The sequence below is a fragment of the Myxocyprinus asiaticus genome, chromosome 41 (genome assembly GCF_019703515.2).
Source record: "Myxocyprinus asiaticus isolate MX2 ecotype Aquarium Trade chromosome 41, UBuf_Myxa_2, whole genome shotgun sequence".
NCBI lineage: Eukaryota > Metazoa > Chordata > Actinopteri > Cypriniformes > Catostomidae > Myxocyprinus > Myxocyprinus asiaticus.
Genome location: NC_059384.1, coordinates 24,133,657 through 24,153,698, shown reverse-complemented (window position 1 = coordinate 24,153,698; position 20,042 = coordinate 24,133,657). Strand labels below are relative to the sequence as shown.

Below are 20,042 nucleotides of genomic sequence, written 5' to 3'. Positions count from 1 at the left end.
TGCAATCTCTCTCTGCCTCTCTTTCTCCGTGTTATCGAACAGCCAGCCCGGCAGACGGATCACATGCCATAGGGAATCCCTCTTGAAGCAGGGTATAAAATGGGGGATGAATGAATAAAAAGAGTTTTTACAGTACATTGAATGATGACATATATTCATTAATCCAAGGGCCTGCACTCGTTTTACCTATCCGTAGACCTGTATAGAATTGGTGTTTGCAGAAAGCTCCACAAGATTTGAACACTTTAATTCACAAGTTAGACACATTCCCTTGCATGTTGGTTTATTGGTTTATTTGTTTATTGGCTGATTTGACTATGCTTTCAGCTACCAATGAGAATGTAGTACTCCGTTTAACACATTTTACCATGTGTAAAGTTTATTACGCAGAATTCTGCCAAAAGCTTTGTAGACTTCTGCAGAATTGGAACGCTCAAATTCTACACATCTCCCACCCCATGTATGTTTGTGTATTATAAGTTATGTTGGCCGATTTGATTAAGCATGCAGCTAACAATAAGGGTACAAATCTCTCAGCTCTGTTTTACACGTTTGACCAAATTTAAATCCATTAAATTGGTGGAAATCTACAGCCTCCATATAAATTTGTAGAACACTTGTTACCCCATTTTAGGAAACAGTATTAGGGGCAGTTCACACCAAACATGCTTTTGCGTCCATCTGCACTGTTTCAATTGTTTTTCAAAGTAAACATGCATTAGACAGACCTCTTTGACTGTAGCGCCGCATTTTTAAACACCGTGTCAAGTTAAAAAGAATGTTAAAAATGTGCCTTGAGACGCCTGTGTTCTGCTCTATTTTTTGCACTGCTTCTAGCTTTTTTATCATAAGAACGAACTCTTACTGATCTTCATTCACTGAGCACTTTAGGAATTAGGAACACTACGGTCCTAATAAAGTGCCTGACGTGGTCTTCTGCTATTTTAGCCCATCCGCCTCAAGGTTCGAAAAGTTGTGCGTTCTGAGATGCTATTCTGCTCACTACAATTGTACAGAGTGGTTATCTGAGTTATCGAAGACTTTTTGTCAGCTCAAACAAGTCTGGCCATTCTCTGTTGACCTCTCTCATCCACAAGGCATTTCCATCCGCAGAACTGCCGCTCACTGGATGTATTTGGCACCATTCTGAGTAAATTCTAGAGACTGTTGTGTGTGAAAATCCCAGGAGATCAGCAGTTACAGAAATACTCAAACCAGTCCAGGGCTACATGAGTTTTGAAGCATTGTGGCCAATTCATTTATGTGAATATTAAATAAAGTTGTGCTTAGGCTGCAGCCTTGACAAACTCTCAATTTTATGAATTGCACTGCTGCCACACAATTGGCTGATTAGATAATCGCATGAATAAGTAGGTGTAAAGGTGTTTCTAATAAAGTGCACAGTGAGTGTATATACTAAACATGGCAATTGAGAGTTGGCCAACTACATCACACTTTTATGAGTAGTTGAAGAGATTTTCAATATTTACCTTCCCAGCCAAGAAGACGACAGAGGACTCTGTTGATTGATTTATAGTGTTCGATTTTATTATTGTAAAATTTTATCAAATTCAGCCTGGTTGATTTTGTGTGATGTTGATGGACAGTTACTCTCAATTAAGATCTGGAGGTCTCATGGCGATGAGTTGCCATAATCCAAATCCAGTCTGGTGATTGAAGGTCTTCCCAGACTGTCTTTGTCTCAAAGGCAGCAAGGTTTGAATGACAGTCCTACTTGGACATCTAGTGAAGTAGGAGTGCAAATGTAGAGGGTGTACATGCATACACACTCACTGGCACACACAAATGTACATGTTCCTCACACAAACTCTGTGAAAGTTCGGCTGAAACTGCGGAGAGGTGACAGGGACAGCTGTGATGCAGGCTGCCTTTGTGTCATGAAGAGGAATAGAGGATGAGCTCCTCTCTCTGTCTCTACCGCCACCTCTCACTCTTTTTTAGAAGCCGTTTCACTCTCGCTTTTCTTGGCCTTCCTACTGTCACTCTGGTCTGTCCCCTCTTCTACTGTGTATGTGAGGGAAGTCAACTCACCGACTCGCTTTCTTTTTATGTTTTGTGTTTCTCTCTCTTCCTACTCTCTGCTATCATCCTTCTCTTTCTGCTTGTCTGTCTGTCTTTCTCTCACATATCTTTCCATGTCTCGCCGAGATCTTTCTATCTCTTTTGCTCCCACTCGGAGATAAGGATGGGTAGTAGTCGACTAGTTGTCCAACAACCAATTAATCATTTAATGAGGTCGAATAGTTTTAGATTTTTATTTTTTATTATTATTTTAGTTTTTATATTTTAAGTTGGTAACTGCTGTGCTCACACTTGGCTTTGAGTATACGACATTACTTCGGACCCTCAAAATGTTACAATATACCATCTACTCCACAGTCCTGCAACAATAAAAAACAAAGTATTCATTGTAATGAGCCAAGTGGTCAATCTATTCAATCAATTGGTCATATGTCTTCTCGTCATACAGATTCACAGGTGAGTGTTATTTTTTCACATGAGATTTTGTTCCCAGTCACCCATGTTTAGATGCATATAAATGGAAGTAAATGGAGCATGAAGTCCAGTGTGACCACACCTTTAGCTGTTGCACATTTTGCTCTGTAAAACCCTCATCTTCTTCAAATAACTGATGCTACAACAATGAACATGCAGACGGATGTCTTTGGCCATTGCATCATTTCTTGCACTGTGTTTTGAGCAACTTGCGGAAGGAACTATGTGTTTTTAAAACGGCGTATCAAGTTAAAAATAGTTCATATTTTTAAAAAAAATCTATTTCGTTGCACTCTTTTTGAACACTATATAATCGCTCCCTAAGTAGCGTGTATGATCAGGGTTGGGGGTACCCCAAAACCAGCTTCCTAAAGACAGATTTGTTGACTAGTCATTCAGGCAACCCACCAACCTTTCCAGTTGAAAATTTTTTTTTATTATTGATTTTGAAAGTGTATTTTGCAAATCCCTACTTGGAGATGCACCGTTGCTTTGGAATGCGCACTGCATGTATGCATGATTCTGGACAGGAAAGAACTCATAAGTGCTGCATACTGTTGTCTTTGTGTGGATGCCAGATGTTGACCTCATCCTCTCAGTGCTTTGCGTGAAAGTGTGTGTGTTTTCTTTTGAAACCTTCAACCCTTCGTAACTCCCTTGCTGTGCAAGTGTGTGCACAACAAAGACAGAGAGAGTCAGCTATGCAAACAGAGGGGTTACATAGAGAAAATGAGAAGGACCTAGGTGGAAGCAGCATGTTGAGAAAAAGATTGAAAGAAACACAACAGGGATTTGATGGCTTGAAGAAAAGAGAGAGAACAATTGAAAGTATGAGAGAAAGTTGAGGCTGACATTGGGGTTTGGTTAAGCTAGAGGTGACAGTATCAACAAGATATGTTTATGAAGGTGGTGGGTTGCAGTTGGAAAGCTCTGGCATTAGATATGCTTTCACTAAAACCCCAATGCTCCTGCCCCCCAATGCAGACATATATATATATATATATATATATATATATATATATATATATATATATATATATATATATATATATATATCACACACACACACACATATCCCCCACCTCTGCTCCACCCCTCCCAAAGCCTCAGATTGAAAGTTGCCACAGCAGCACAACTGTCAGCACTTGTCATAGCAGGGCCATAGGACTATAGTGATGGGAGGTGACAGGGGTTTATTTGAAATCCCGTTTAAATCGGACACTGAGACTCACAAACCATGCACTACCCCAGCTTGCTCACAGCAGACTGAGCACAGTGTGAGCGAAAGAGAGAGAAGAAAAAGGAAATTGAAAGATAAGGGGAAATTGACACATGAGAGAGAGAAAGTGTGGTGGGAAGAGAAAGGTGTGTGAGAGAGAGAGAGAGAGAGTGAGAGATAGAGACATTACAATCTGAGATCATTCAGTTTCAGTCTCTTGGCTCAGTCCTGATAATAGGGGATCTGAATGCAAGAACTGAAAAAGAACTGGATTATATTAGTTAAAAATAAGCATTCAACTAAACCACATCAGAACTATGACAACACAATAAACAGAAATGGAAAACAAGTTCTGCAGCTCTGTAAAAGCCTAGGTCCCTTCATAGTGCACAGCAGAACAAAGGCTTATTCTCTGGGTTGATTTACCTACTGCTCTTCTTTAGGTAGTAGCACAGTGGACTATGCCATCACAGATCTAGATCAAAATAAGATCAATTACTTCACAGTAATGCCACAACTACCTCTCTCAGACCACTGTCACCTTGTCATTAGTCTGAACAAGTCAGCCAGTCTTCTACCATCTTCAAATCAGAAGTCTAAACTATATCCCCAACCAAATTCTTCTGGAGAAAAGACGGTCCAGCCCATTATGAAGCTGAAATCCAGCATTTATGCTGAGAACATGATTGATGCGTTTCTCCTATCCACATTGGAAAAGACGAGAAAAGTATCAATTTGGTAACAAAACAATTGACTAACATTTTTTTCACAGTCGCCAGCAAATCATTGAATAAAATAAAACTGAACAGGAGAAAAAAGGAAACCACGAAAGCTGACTGGTTTGATAAAGAATGTCAAATGTTAAGAAAAGAACTATGATTATTATCAAATAAAAAACACAAGAGACCCCACAAATCAACTAACATGTACCATCTATCAACAAATAAACAAGTCACTGCTCAAAAGCAAAAGAGCCAAACATATGACAGCAAAGCTCAACAAAATAAAAGAAGCAGTTAATCAAAATTTATAAGTCAAACAAAGAAGAACAAATTCCCATCTGTGACCCAAACACCTGGATAGAACATTTTGGAAACCTTTATATACAAAATGAACAAAACTCCACCCAAAAAATTCAGAATTCCCAACTATATAACCTGGGATGCACAATAAAGGGTCAATTAAACCATTTGGGCACCCCCATGTCATGATGGAGATGGAATTTGCAATGAGATATTGAAACATGGCAGCCCCAAACTGAATGAGGCCATTCTCAAATTATTCAATTTGCTTTTAAAATCAAATCCAATTCCAATCTTCAAACAAGGTGACAAATTTAACCCAAAGAACTACAGGGGCATTTCAGTGAGTAGCAACCTTGGCAAACTATTCTGTTGCATTATAAATGACAGATTAACCCAATATCTCCAAGAAAACAAGACTTTACACAACTGTCCATTTGGATTCATGCCAAAACAGACTGATCACATCTACACACTGAACACACTTATACACAAACATGTCCACCAAACAAAACAAGGCAAAATATTTGGCTGCTTTTTTTATTTAAAAAAAGCCTTTGATTCAGTTTGGCATCACAGACTCTTGCTAAAACTGATTCAGAGTGGAATAGGAGGAAAGGTTTATGATTTAATAAAGGACATGAACAAAGAAAAATCACTGGTGGGCCGTGCATTATAAGTCTAGGCCTTCAGTGTGATTCATGCCATTAAGAAAACACAGTTTCACAATGAATAAGACACCCTATGCCTTTGGGCATCATGTCACAGCTAACTAATAATACCAATTGACATTTTAAAAACACGTCCACGCACGAAGGCCAGAACTTGAAAGGACACTTAATGCTCAAGCGAGCCTAATTTTAACTGCAGCATGACTGTTTTGTGAAATGAACGTCTCCCGAACAGATATTCAAAAATCATAATTTTTCATATGAATCTACCAAGGAGGTCTATAATACCTGGAAAAATCTATCTAATAATATTTGCGATTTAAATGTTGCTTGCAGTAAATTTCGTTTCGTCAGGGTACACGGTTCTGCTGCATTCCATTCAAGTTGTATGAGGGCTATTCCTACTTGATATCTCCGACCATAAATGCATTCCATTCCCCGATATTCGGAAGATGACGTTTAAGGAAACAAAACTGCAATTCTCCCGTTCACTTAGCAGGGGTTTGACTCTCATTAGAGATGTCTCCTGGCAACCCAACTGATAAACAATGCTGCAGTGCTAACTTTTGTGCTTCAGGTTTACGATTATCAAAAGAGATTATAAAGTTTTATACACCTGTTTCTGCAGGCGTTTGTTAAACAAGCTTTAATATCATGTAATGTGGAAACAAACTAATTTATCAATATTACTTAATAAAGTGAATGTTTATCACTTTGTATATCTCCTGAGTGTCCACATGTTTGTGTGATATCATGCCCCTGCATCTCGGCGAAATTGGAGTTGAGAATTTCTGCACAAGCCTACAAGTTGTAATTCTGACTTCAAGCTGCATTCCATTGCACTTTTCCTAGTAGGAAGTTGTAAAATCCGTCTTGCCAAGTTGAATGGAACGCAGCACTACTTTTCAAAACTGACACTGAATGCTCCAGCAGCCTAATTTATACTTAGAAAACACCTGATGTTGCTATAACAATGCAAAAAGCACTTACCAATTTGCACATCCATTTGAAGTGAAAATCAGTCCTCCTTTCATGATTAATAAATTAAGCAATCACGTGGTCATGCAGAACATCTCAGGTTTGTAAATCCATAAGGATTTCTTTATCAATGGCGATAGCGGCAATAATGACAGTCGACTCATCTGCAAGACCTCGCGCTCTTCGCTTTCAAATTACGTCACTTAAAGCATGATTGCGTCACTCAAGGCCAGCTAGAAGGCCTCGACTGGGACATATCCTAAAGATCACACCCACTAAGAACAAATAAATCAATTTGATTGGCAGATGAATCTGACAATCTGACATTAGATGCGCATTTATTTGCACTTTTGAGGGATTCTGTGGAAATTCTGAAGGCCTGAGGGGGTGGAGCTCAAACTCGTGCGCTGCTTTGGGCATGTGATATGTGAAACAGTTGTCATGCTTCGCTTGTAAGCATCAAGGAATAAATTCTGACTGGACGTTTTTCTCTGTCTGTTTGTAGATTAATTAAGAGTGGAAAGCGATTAAAAATACATAGACAAAAAGGTGATTGGGAATGAAAGGATGAAAAATATGTATTTATTTGGCATGTTAGGCCAGCAGAGAAGGCTTTGCTGGCCCTGAGAATTCACCATTGATTAAAATAAACAACAGACGAACTGATTATTTCAGCCAGAATATGAGAGTTTGTCAAGGCTGCAGCCTAAGCACAACTTTATTTAATATTCACATAAATGAATTGGCCACAATGCTTCAAAACTCATGTAGCCCTGGACTGGTTTGAGTATTTCTGTAACTGCTGATCTCCTGGGATTTTCACACACAACAGTCTCTAGAATTTACTCTGAATGGTGCCAAAAACAAAAAACATCCAGTGAGCGGCAGTTCTGTGGAAGGAAATGCCTTGTTGATGAGAGAGGTCAACAGAGAATGGCCAGATTGGATCAAACAGACAAAGTCTACGGTAACTCAGATAATCGCTCTGTACAACTGTGGTGAGAAGAACAGCATCTCGGAATGCTATTCTGAGATGCGGGTAGTTGCTGTTTTGGCGGCACGAGGGGGGCCTACACAATATTAGGCAGGTGGTTTAAATGTTGTGGCTGATCGGTGTATGTTTGGCAGTGAAATCTGGGGCCCCAAATATAAACTGAATTGTGAATCCTGGGAAAAAAGTTAAATTGAAGTTTTCCACCTTGAATTCTGTAATCATATCCTGGGAGTTCAAAGGAGTGCTTCTAACCTGGGCTGTTGGGCAGAACTGGGCAGATTCCCTCTTTTAACAGACATTCAAAAGAGAGCCAGTAATTTCTGGTTCCACCTATAAGACTCTTCCCCAGAATATCACCATCACTGTGCTTTTATACACAGAGCAGCACACCCAGAGAGCGACCCTTTAAAGTATTTAGTGGACAAACACCAGCTAAATTCATCAATTCAGTTCAGGCAGGCAAAACTTTTACAAATAAAAAACACAACCCAAGAACAATACCTCCATTATTGGCATAGCAAATTCAAAGAAACAAAAAAATTGAACTACTTTAAGTTTAATTTACTGTTACTCATTGTTCTCTGTAGTTACTTCTCTTTACAATTTGTGCACTTATCTATATGTTGTTTTAAGTAAATAATAATCTTTTTTTATTATTATTTATTTGTATTATTACTGAATGTTTTGGCAACATTGTACAAGGTGGTGCACATTTGCAGTCATGCCAATAAAGCTCATTTGAATTTGAATTTGAGAGAGAGAAAGAAAGAAAGAAAGAAAGAAAGAAAGAAAGAAAGAAAGAATCATATATAGGAGTCTGAATGGCTTCCCTTGATGCTAAACTGGCATTTCAGTGGTGATACAGATGGTTTTGTAGTCAACTTTAAGTTCCCCTAAAAACAGCTGCTGTTGACCTTTAGAGACTAAGACACTTTAACCTCTAGGCCATACAAAGTTTAAACCTGAGTTTTATGATGCTAAAACTCTCAGTTCAGATATTCCTCAGATATTTCATGGCTCTGTGGTGAAATGTTAAGCTACAGCTGGCCCTATGCTTTCAGTAACTAAGCCGTTGCAAGTGGTCGCTAAAGGCCCAAGACAATTTTGTGATCCTGAATCCCCCTAGTGGCACAGATACCATAACATCATGTTCATACGTGCTTGTGAGTTGCAATAATGTAGAGGAACAGTTACACATCACAGTATTTTTAAACATTCAACAATTCTTTGCTTGGCATTTATGTAAAATGTTATATAATTAGTTTGTAATATAACTTTTTGGTATATATATATAAATAAAAGATTTTCAAAACATTGCAAAAAATGTTTCTTACTCAGTATTTTGTCTTGTTTTCCTGGAATATATATACATACAGTGCATCCGGAAAGTATTCACAGCGCTTCACTTTTTCCACATTTTGTTATGTTACAGCCTTATTCCAAAATGGATTAAATTCATTATTTTCCTCAAAATTCTACAAACAATACCCCATAATGACAACGTGAAATAAGTTTTTTGAAATCTTTGCAAATTTATAAAAAAATAAAAAAAATCACATGTACATAAGTATTAACAGCCTTTGCTCAATACTTTGTTGAAGCACCTTTGGCACCAATTACAGCCTCAAGTCTTTTTGAGTATGATGCTACAAGCTTGGCACACCTATTTTTGGGCAGTTTCTCCCATTCTTCTTTGCAGGACCTCTCAAGCTCCATCAGGTTGGATGGGGAGCGTCGGTGCACAGCCATTTTCAGATCTCTCCAGAGATGTTCAATCGGGTTCAAGTCTGGGCTCTGGCTGGGCCACTCAAGGACATTCACAGAGTTGTCCCGGAGCCACACCTTGTTATCTTGGCTGTGTGCTTAGGGTCGCTGTCCTGTTGGAAGATGAACCTTCGCCCCAGTCTGAGGTCCAGAGCGCTCTGGAGCAGGTTTTCATCAAGGATGTCTCTGTACATTGCTGCATTCATCTTTCCCTCGATCCTGACTAGTCTGCCAGTTCCTGCCGCTGAAAAACATCCCCACAGCATGATGCTGCCACCACCATGCTTCACTGTAGGGATGGTATTAGCCAGGTGATGAGCGGTGCCTGGTTTCCTCCAGACATAATGCTTGCCATTCAGGCCAAAAAGTTCAATCTTTGTTTCTCATAGTCTGGGAGTCCTTCAGGTGCCTTTTAGCAAACTCCAGGCGGGCTGTCATGTGCCTTTTACTGAGGAGTGGCTTCCGTCTGGCCACTCTACCATACAGGCCTGATTGGTGGAGTGCTGCAGAGATGGTTGTTCTTCTGGAAGGTTCTCCTCTCTCCACAGAGAAATGCTGGAGCTCTGTCAGAGTGACCATCGGGTTCTTGGTCACCTCCCTGACTAAGGCCCTTCTCCCCCGATTGCTCAGTTTGGCCGGGCAGTCAGCAGACAGGTGTGTGCCTTTCCAAATCATGTCCAATCAACTGAATTCACCACAGGTGGACTCCAATCAAGTTGTAGAAACATCTCAAGGATGATCAGTGGAAACAGGATGCACCTGAGCACCTGAATTTTGAGTGTCATGGAAAAGGCTGTGAATACTTATGTATGTGATTTTCTTTTTTTTTTTTTTTTTTTTTTTTTCTTATAAATTTGCAAAGATTTCAAACAAACTTCTTTCACATTGTCATTATGGGGTATTGTTTGTAGAATTTTGAGGAAAATAATTAATTTAATCCATTTTGGAATAAGGCTGTAACACAATTGGTGGGTTTTTGTTAAATGTGAGCCAAAATCATCACAATTAAAAGAACCAGAGACTTAAACTACTTCAGTCTGTGTGCATTGAATTTATTTAATACACGAGTTTCACAGTTTGAGTTGAATTACTGAAATAAATGAACTTTTCCACGACATTCTAATTTATTGAGATGCACCTGTGTATATATATATAATATATATATATTTTTTTTTCTTTCTTTTTTTTTTTCCTCAAATCAAAAGGAAAACCATTTTTTTATATATATAACCCACTGGTAAAGTTTTATTTATTAATTTTTTTTTATATTTTTTCATGTTTTAAGCATAACCCTCTCTAAACTGGGTTAGATGTCTCTGAAAACAAGACTAAAAATCTTGTCATTTTGATTGGCAAGTAAATGTATTTTTATTTTAAGGATGTTAAAAAACTTTCTTGGGAAAACAAGACAAAAATACTGATTAAGAAAAAAATAATTCAGTACATAACATAACTTGACTGTCACATACGGTATGTCATGTTATTCATTAACATGAACTTTGACCTTCTCTTCCTCTCACAGCACATAAATAATGACCATATCCATGGAGAAAAGAAGGAGTTTGTGTGTCGCTGGGAGGAGTGCTCGAGAGAGCAGAAACCCTTTAAGGCCCAGTACATGCTGGTGGTGCACATGCGCAGACATACAGGAGAAAAGCCACATAAATGCACGGTGAGAATTATATTTGATACATTCTGCCACTGCTGCAAGTTAAAAGTGCAGCTTTGTTGCATCTACAGAGTTTTTTTTGTTTGTTTTTTTGTTTTGTTTTTATCCAGACACTCATTTTAGTAGGTACAGTAGAATAGCTATTATCTGGGCTTTAGGTAAGAACTACCTGCTGCAACAGACTTGGTCTGTCTTGAACGTATCAATGTAACTGTGACACTTGTGTGTCTTTTTCTCTGTGCAGTTTGAAGGCTGTTCAAAGGCTTACTCCAGACTGGAGAACCTGAAGACTCACTTGCGCTCACACACAGGAGAGAAGCCCTATGTGTGTGAGCATGAGGGCTGCAACAAAGCCTTTTCAAATGCGTCAGACCGAGCCAAACACCAGAACCGCACACACTCCAATGAGGTACATTCACTCAAACACAAGCCACAATTGGCCCCATGTTATATATCAAGCATTAAACAAGATTCCATTGCTCTCAGGTCTGGGCAATTAGTAATGCATGAACATTAAATGCATGTTGTTCAAAAGAAAACAAAATGTTTATCTTTGTAATCTTCAATCAGTATGTAATTACTTGCTCTGACTCTGAAACAACTTTTCTTTTGGGCTGACGTCACCAAGCCCTCTTTTTTCAACCCCCGCCCCCCAACCACCTTTTATATACAGAGCACGCCAAGCCCACTTTCATGATGTAATCAATTCTAAATGGATAAAATCAAGTCATATTTTTTTATGTAGAAAAATATTCTATGTATAAAATAATGTTTATATTTTTCATACATCCTGTTTCACTAGGAATTATGTAACATTACGGTAGTAAGAGGCCTAGGTAGCTCAGCGAGTATTGACGCTGACTACCACCCCTGGAGTCGCTAGTTTGAATCTACGGCATGCTGAGTGAATCCAGCCTGGTCTCCTAAGCAACCAAATTGGCCCGGTTGCTAGGGAGGTTAGAGTCACATGGGGTAACCTCCTCATGGTTGCGATTAGGGGTTCTTGCTCTCAATGAGGCGTGTGTTAAATTGTGCGTGGATCGCGGAGAGTAGCATGAGCCTCCACATGTTGTGAGTCTCCGCGGTGTCATGCACAGCGAGCCACGTGATAAGATGCGTGGATTGATGGTGTCAGAAGCGGAGGCAACTGAGACTTGTCCTCCGCCACCCAGATTGATGTGAGTAACCGCGCCACCACGAGGACCTACTAAGTAGTGGGAATTGGGCATTACAAATTGGGAGAAAAGGGGATAAAATAAAATAAATAAATGAACATAACGGTAGTAAAATTTGCTGCAAATGCCATTTTGTGTTTCATTTCAAGGTAAAAAAGATAAAAGAATTAGGATACATTTATTAATGTTACATGCTGATGTTCTTTCTCTTTATTTCTCTCAGAAACCTTATGTGTGTAAAATTCCTGGTTGCACTAAGCGATACACTGACCCCAGCTCTTTACGGAAACATGTTAAGACTGTACACGGTCCTGAAGCCCATGTCACCAAGAAACAACGTGGGGATACATACCCACGACCCCCACCCCAGCCCCGAGAACATGGAGGTAATGGACAGGGCCGGTCACCAGGGCAACTGTCCCTCGGAGTTATCAGTGACCAAAGGGAGTACAGCCTCTCTACCTCGAAACAAGCCGAATGTCTACAAGTCAAGTCAATCAAGACAGAGAAGCCAATGGTAAGCCTCCTTCCATATTTAAAACATCTCAAAACCCATAAGGAGTTTATTCATGTAAATATATTCCAGCCTTCATTTGTGGATCTAATGTTGGTTTACAAATTTGAGCTATCATATCATAAGCAAAGTTTAACATACTGTAAATACTTGCTAGCGACCACTTTAAATCTAACTTTTCTCATGGCCTTTTGTCTTACTAATGTTAACTCCCAACTGATTTGACCTACCTTCTGTTTTATCCTTCCTGATTCCATAACTGCTCAGCAAAGGGGCCATCCAGAACAAACGTGTTCTTCCGCAAAAAAAAAAAAAAAAAAAAAAATGCAATGCAGTCACAGATCATACGTGTTTTTTAACATTATTTTTAACCTGACATGGTGTCTAAAATCTGCATCACTCCTGCACGAGATGCTGACAAAACAGCGAGACACAGCAGAACAGTCAAAGACCACCCTCTAGCGCATGATTACATAGAAAAATTATTTAAAAACAGTGTGACAAACACTTTCAGTGTGAACGGCCCCTAATACTTACAACCAGTTGCATCTTGCTTTGCATGATTTATTTAATAACTGAATATGTTTTTTGTCCGCTATCTCACGCACAACTTGTCCTCTCTTACTAAGGACAGTGGGTGATCAGGTGAGAATGGTGATGTCATCATTGGTATACTCTCACTCCTTTTCATTGCTCATTCTTTCCTTGCAAGTCTGGGACATCTGAATGAATGTAATCTCATCATTCTTCCTCTTTCTGTCATTAGTCAATAGCATCATATCATCTCTGATATTAATAGTAGTGCAGTATGCAATGCACTGTTATTAGTGATGTTTTGTTGTCTGTAGCATGGTGCACACTTTGTTGTAATAATCTTGTAATTAATTATTATATGTTCACGTGAGTATTATTTCAGCTTGCATGCTAAATCTACCTCTAAAAATCAACAAGTAACTGATTTTGAAATTAGCCTCTGTTGCGGTTTTAAATCAGTGAGACTGCACTTGTGTGACTGCACTTGTGGTTTTATTATTTGTGCAGATTCATTCTTTAGTTTCAGGGGTTAGAAAATGGCTTACTGAAATCTAAGAGAAAGTACAAGCTTTCTTGCAGCAATACTAACAAGACAGTCCATTTTATAGCAGGCATTAACCATTTATAAAACAGCAAACAACCTAATTAGGACCGAACAGCCCTGAAGGGAGACCATTGTCCATGTGCTGTTTTCTGAAAATGGGGCAAATAAGCTTACATCTACTCCTGCTGTTTGTTATTTAGTTCTGGCATTGCCAACTGCTGGGCAAGGGGGAACCTATTTCTCACATTTCTGTGATTCACTTTGGCTTAAGTAAGGGGCAGAAGCAGATATGAAAGTGATTAAAATATTTTTTTGTATGTAGAAGCAAGATTAATTCGGTATACTGTAGTAGTACTTGAGAAAAATATAACATTAAATAGATATTGCAACAATCACTATAATCATGTATCCAATTAAGTCTTGTTACATGATAGAATGCAATTACTTGAATTCTTCTCTTAACAAGGTGTTTCAGTTGGTTCAACATTGCATTTCACTCTTCTCATTACATGTTTCACCTGTAAAAAAAAAAATCCCAAGAAATCAGGATATGATAATGTTACAAATCAAGTTCTGGGATGAATGAAAGATTCAAAATGTTTTCTCCTCCCCTCTTAGACGTCTCAGCCAAGCCCTGGCGGTCAGTCTTCATGCGGCAGTGACCAGCCCCCCAGCGGCCCCCATCTCGGCCGTGGAGTCCAGCTTACTATGAGCAGCATTGGGTTTGCGGGGGAGGCAGCAGTGCTTGAGGACCAGGAAAATGAAGAGGAGGAAGGAGTGGGAGAGGAGGAGGATGCCCCCATCATGGACTCTACAGTATCCACTGCAACAGCCTCTGCGGCAACACTAACTTTGCAGGCTCGCCGAAGTGTAGGACGGCCCTTACGCTGGATGGAACATGTTAAGATGGAGAGGTTAAGGCAGGTTAATGGAGCTGTGCCTAGGCTTGGACATCTGTCCCCAACACCGCCCCATAAAGGCCAGGCCCTGCCTGCCCTCACAGGGAAGGGTAAGTCATTGTTCCACAGCTTTCATCAGGGGTCCTTATAATGTTTTACATTTGGATATTAGTGACATCAATATGATAATTTAAACCTCTTCTAACGAGAATACCTCTCATTATCAGGTCCATGCCTTGGTAGGAGTATTTCTGTGGGGGCACCAGTGCCCCAGCCTCCTCTGGGTCCTGAGCCATCCAACACAGAGCTGACAGTGCTGAGTTTGCTGCGTGAACGCAGGGACAGCAGTGGCAGTGCCACCAGCTCAGCCTACTTGAGCAGCAGCCGTCGGTCTTCTGGCATCTCCCCATGCTTCTCCAGCCGTCGCTCTAGCCAGGCTTCGCAGTCTGAGCACAGTCACCATCGACGTCTCCACAACCTTAGCGCCACTGACTCTTATGACCCAATCTCCACCGATGCCTCCCGACGCTCCAGTGAGGCAAGCCAGTATGGAGGATGTGGAGGTTCAGGTGGGGTGGTGCTTGGTGGAAGCTGGGCTGGTGGAAGTGGAGGTATTGGAGGAAGTGGGATGGGAACAAGAGGTGGTCTGAGCCTCACTCCAGCTCAACACTATCACCTGAAGGCCAAGTATGCAGCTGCTACAGGTGGGCCTCCTCCCACACCCTTGCCCAACATGGAACAATTGAGCCTAAAGAATTGCATGGCTATGATGGGAGAAGGGCAGGACAACAGCCAGCACACACTACCACCACTGGTCAGGCCACGTCGCTGCAGTGATGGTACGCAACATGCACATGGCAATCACACAGTGTATCAACGAAGGGTACTGTACCCTGGTGAAGGTCCAGGCAATGGTGATAGAAGAGCCAGTGACCCTGTGCGGACACGGGATCCTAATGCTTTTGGGTTGCCTCAGGTACAGCGATTTAGCAGTCTGAATAATATAAATTCCTTACCCCATCATTTCTCAGATGGAGAAGATCTGGGTCTGAGCCTGCAGAACTACACCTGTCCACATGGAAGCTTTCAGAGGAATCTACACTCTCCCTGCCCTCCAAGCATCATGGAACAATCAGCACTTGAGGACTTAGCCATGGACCAGGATGGTATTCAGTTACATTCAGATGAAGACATCTTACCGGACGACTTGGTGCAGTATCTCCACTCCCAAGATCAACAATTGGCTAACAACCAGGAAAACCATTCCAGTGATTCCAGTCCCCATAGATCCAATTTTAACCAGTGTACTGCAGATGGCCAGAATTACCTCAGTCTACAACCGCATCAGGGGGCACCAGAAGAGGAATGCATCAGTAAGGACATAATGCCTATCCAATGGAATGAGGTGAGCTCTGGCAGTGCCGATGTTTCTCCTCCCAGACAACAGTCTCAGAGATGTGGGAGATGGTCAGACCAGAGTGGCATTATGGGCAACTCCTTTGGTCGCTTTGGAAACATGGTTGTGCAGCAACAACAACAGCATACAGATTTCATAGATCAGCACTCAACTCTTTATAGAGGAACTGCCCAACACGTGGCAAATATGAGCTATGGGTGCAGATATCCAGACCAACGTCAACAAATCCGAAGTCCTGCCCAACAGCAGTCCTACAAGATGAATTCAAGCATTAAGATCGAGTCTTGCTCAACCTCCCATCTAGAATCAAGGCAGAAGCATTTTGGTCGACCAGACTTCTCTCATATCTCTCAAGGCCCCATCCGTCCTAGCTGTGCCCAGCAGACAACTGCATCACAAGCTCGCCTCCAGCAAAACCACACAATCACACATCAAATCAGTGACAACTTTCTGCTGCAAAGACCAGCTAACTACAGCTTGTCTCCAGCATCATCACTGCCTCATCATCCCCAGCCTCCTATGACCCATCCACCTGTCAACAGTGGCCACAGAGGATTGTATCATACACAGTCCTACACCACTCAGCAGATTATCAATGGTCATAATGAACAGTTATGCCAGCAGCAAAGCTTAAGTAATGGAAATAATGCCAATTGCTCCCTTGCCAATCAGGTTTCTGGGCTGAAGCTAGAGGCAAGTGAACACTTTCAAACCAACACTTGCTCTTCCATTCAGCGACAACAGCCAGCATTTATTGCAGAGTGTTTTGACGTGGCAGAGTCCAAAACATCTTCTCACAACATAGCGCAGTCATGTCTAATGGAGTCCTTGACGGCAGAGACTGAAAATTCTGAGGCCCTTATGTCTCCTGGGGTTGATCAGGTGACCAGCACAGTAGACGGCAGCCCAGGTGTTCTAGATAATGTGGGTTTAGATATCTGTTCCGTCCTTGATGATGGCTTTGAGCAGGGTAGCCTGGTGTCTAACATCATCAGTCCCAGTGTTTTCCAGGGTCTGTCTCGTACGCCATCTCGACTGACTACTCCTCGTCTTTCCACTGCATTTAACAGCATGAATCCAGGCACTAACAACATGGCTGTTGGTGACATGAGCTCCCTCCTCACCACCCTTGCAGAAGAGAGCAAATTTCTGGCTATTATGCTGTAGTCTGTGTACTCCCCCAGCAAAAAAGCTGAAGAATGGTAAAAAATGAAACAAATTAAATGGACTTGTGCATGTAAAGATGCGGGAAGAGAACATTTTATTATGTTAAGACAGTGTGTTGGCACACAAATATATTTTGAATCTGCCTCATCCTCACAGAGGCAGTGACCAAAAAAACAATAGATACAAATATACTGTATATAAATATATATAAAAATAGTTATTCCGTTTCTGGAATAGAGGCTATTTTAAAAGCCTTCTTTTATATTGCAATATGATGATGACAGCAGAAGAATCTAGTCTTCTTCCCATCCCAATGAAACAGTATTCCATGTGTTGTTGCTATTTTTATGTTTTGTTGTACACTGTTGCTATAAGTGCATGTTATTTTTCTGTAGGCAGTGTCCACTAAACTGAGTAGATTAACTCGTATTGTGTACCTTTATTTTTGAGTACATTATCTACAACAGAGATGCTGTGAATACGCACAGATTCAACTTGCATCAGGTCAAGACAAGGTCAAATATCACTCTTCACAGGCCCAAGTGTCATATTTTAATTATTCTAATTTTCTTAAGTAAGTGTTGATTATATTGATGATGTTGAGGTGATATCAGAAGTCTTACCAAATGTTTTTTTGACCAATTTTTCCAACACGGCGTTGAGCCCAAGTAGGAGGGACCATTTTGTTGTATAAAGGTACGACAAGTGTGGAATAGAACAGGAGCTGAAAATTCCATATTTTGATTTAGCTTAACTGTATGCTTGTAAATGAATGTTGATATTTTTTCTTCCCTTTTTTATATTTTACATTATTACATTTTGTATCATGCTGATCACATTCTTTATTATTGGTGCTGACAGTAAGAAGTGCATTATGTGACAATTGTGAAAAACAACAAAAACATTGTGGTCATTTGTTATCAATATCAACATGTCGCTTATTGCACAACAAATTTTAAATTTGTGGCCAAAATGTGTTGAAAAAAGTGAATTCGTGTTTCAATTTATTCAAATGTACGAGTGATTTTCTTCGATATTTTGTTTATAACAGCTGTGTACTGTTTTTGTCAGAAGTGCAGTAAATCTGTAGTGTGGGATATCATTTATGTCTTGGTTTTCTAGATCAACATGTTTCTCTATTTACCCAGAAAATTAGACTTATGAACACCAAGATACATCAAGCTCCACTACAAGAGCTAAAAGGTTTTTATCAGTATTAAAACTATCCTGCAGTTTCTTCCTGCATATGTACAGTTTTTTTTTAAAGGCGTACTCTAATAGGTAGGTTCTATTTGTTTTTGTATGGTTATCTGACAATTTTCTGTAGCTGTGTATCATTGTCTTGCTTTTGTTTTGAAAGTGATATGACTCATTCCCAGTGGAAAAGAAAAGGGTTTGGGCCTAGGGTATGTGCCTTATTGATACCTGTCCATCCAAAAGAAACACTGCCAATCTTTTTATAAGAAATTAAAGAAAATCAAATCAATATGAAAAATGTGGCAAGAGTCCTATGACTTAACATAATACACGATATGTCACATTCTGTTGGCAGGGCATTGAAAAATGTGAGATCTGTAAACAGTGTTTGTAGAACATTGTGTTGTTGTTGTTTTCAGTTATTACATTTCTTTCCTTTTGTTTTTATGCTTGTAAATACATATTCATTCTGTAGACTGTAGCAAAAAGTTTAGATGGCATCAGGAGTCAGAATTGGTACAGATATCCTAATCCTATAAAGCCGGAATACCTATGTCTTGTCTTAAATTCAGACAGAGAGATCAAAATGGAGTCACGGTGCCTAGCACCCTCAGACTGGGAACAAAGTCTCAATGCTCTTTTTATATCAGATTACAAAAAATGTTTGTATTGTTTTAATAATAAAAAAAAAATAATTAAAAAAAAATGCAACGGATGTCTTGGCCTATCTTTAAAATTTGATATAATGTTTGAAATCTAGGACACAATAAATAAATATTTATGTACAGCACATAGAAGTGATGACAATAAACAACATTCAAATGCATTATCTGTAGGTGACACTAGACTGCATCAGATGCAACAAATGTATTTATGAATAGCTTAAAATAAAATAATATGTAATCTAGCTGTTTATAATTTAATAATGTCTACAGTTTTCAATGGTTTTCTCTGCCAGTGAGCTTATGAGTTAATGCTTCACATCGCATCTCACTTGACATACAGTAGCCTCTTGCACATACAGGTGCATCTCAATAAATTAGAATGTCATGGAAAAGTTCATTTATTTCAGTAATTCAACTCAAATTGTGAAACTCATGTATTAAATAAATTCAGTGCACACAGACTGAAGTAGTTTAAGTCTTTGGTTCTTTTAATTGTGATGATTTTGGCTCACATTTAACAAAAACCCACCAATTCACTATCTCAACAAATTAGAATATGGTGACATGCCAATCAGCTAATCAACTCAAAACACCTGCAAAGGTTTCCTGAGCCTTCAAAATGGTCTCTCAGTTTGGTTCACTAGGCTACACAATCATGGGGAAGATTGCTGATCTGACAGTTGTCCAGAAGACAATCATTGACACCCTTCACAAGGAGGGTAAGGTTACAAACTTTAATCGCCAAAGAAGCTGGCTGTTCACAGAGTGCTGTTAACAGAAAGTTGAGTGGAAGGAAAAAGTGTGGAAGAAAAAGATGCACAACCAACCGAGAGAACCGCAGCCTTATGAGGACTGTCAAGCAAAATCGATTCAAGAATTTGGGTGAACTTCACAAGGAATGGACTGAGGATGGGGTCAAGGCATCAAGAGCCACCACACACAGACATGTCAAGGAATTTGGCTACAGTTGTCGTATTCCTCTTGTTAAGCCACTTCTGAACCACAGACAACGTCAGAGGCGTCTTACCTGGGCTAAGGAGAAGAAGAACTGGACTGTTGCCCAGTGGTCCAAAGTCCTCTTTTCAGATGAGAGCAA

The 20,042-nt window shown here is 40.0% G+C and overlaps 1 protein-coding gene across 1 annotated transcript in view; it reads left to right on the top strand.

Moving 5' to 3' along the window:
• The window catches only part of LOC127431761 (transcriptional activator GLI3-like), a 182,304-nt gene extending 163,333 nt beyond the window's left edge, over nt 1-18,971 (top strand). The window contains exons 11-15 of the mRNA XM_051682293.1: nt 10,688-10,837; nt 11,079-11,243; nt 12,233-12,526; nt 14,220-14,610; nt 14,728-18,971. Coding sequence (XP_051538253.1) covers nt 10,688-10,837; nt 11,079-11,243; nt 12,233-12,526; nt 14,220-14,610; nt 14,728-17,084 — 3,357 coding nt within the window. The 3' untranslated portion in view covers nt 17,085-18,971. The remainder of the gene's footprint in view (nt 1-10,687; nt 10,838-11,078; nt 11,244-12,232; nt 12,527-14,219; nt 14,611-14,727) is intronic.
• The last annotated feature ends 1,071 nt before the right edge of the window (nt 18,972-20,042 follow it).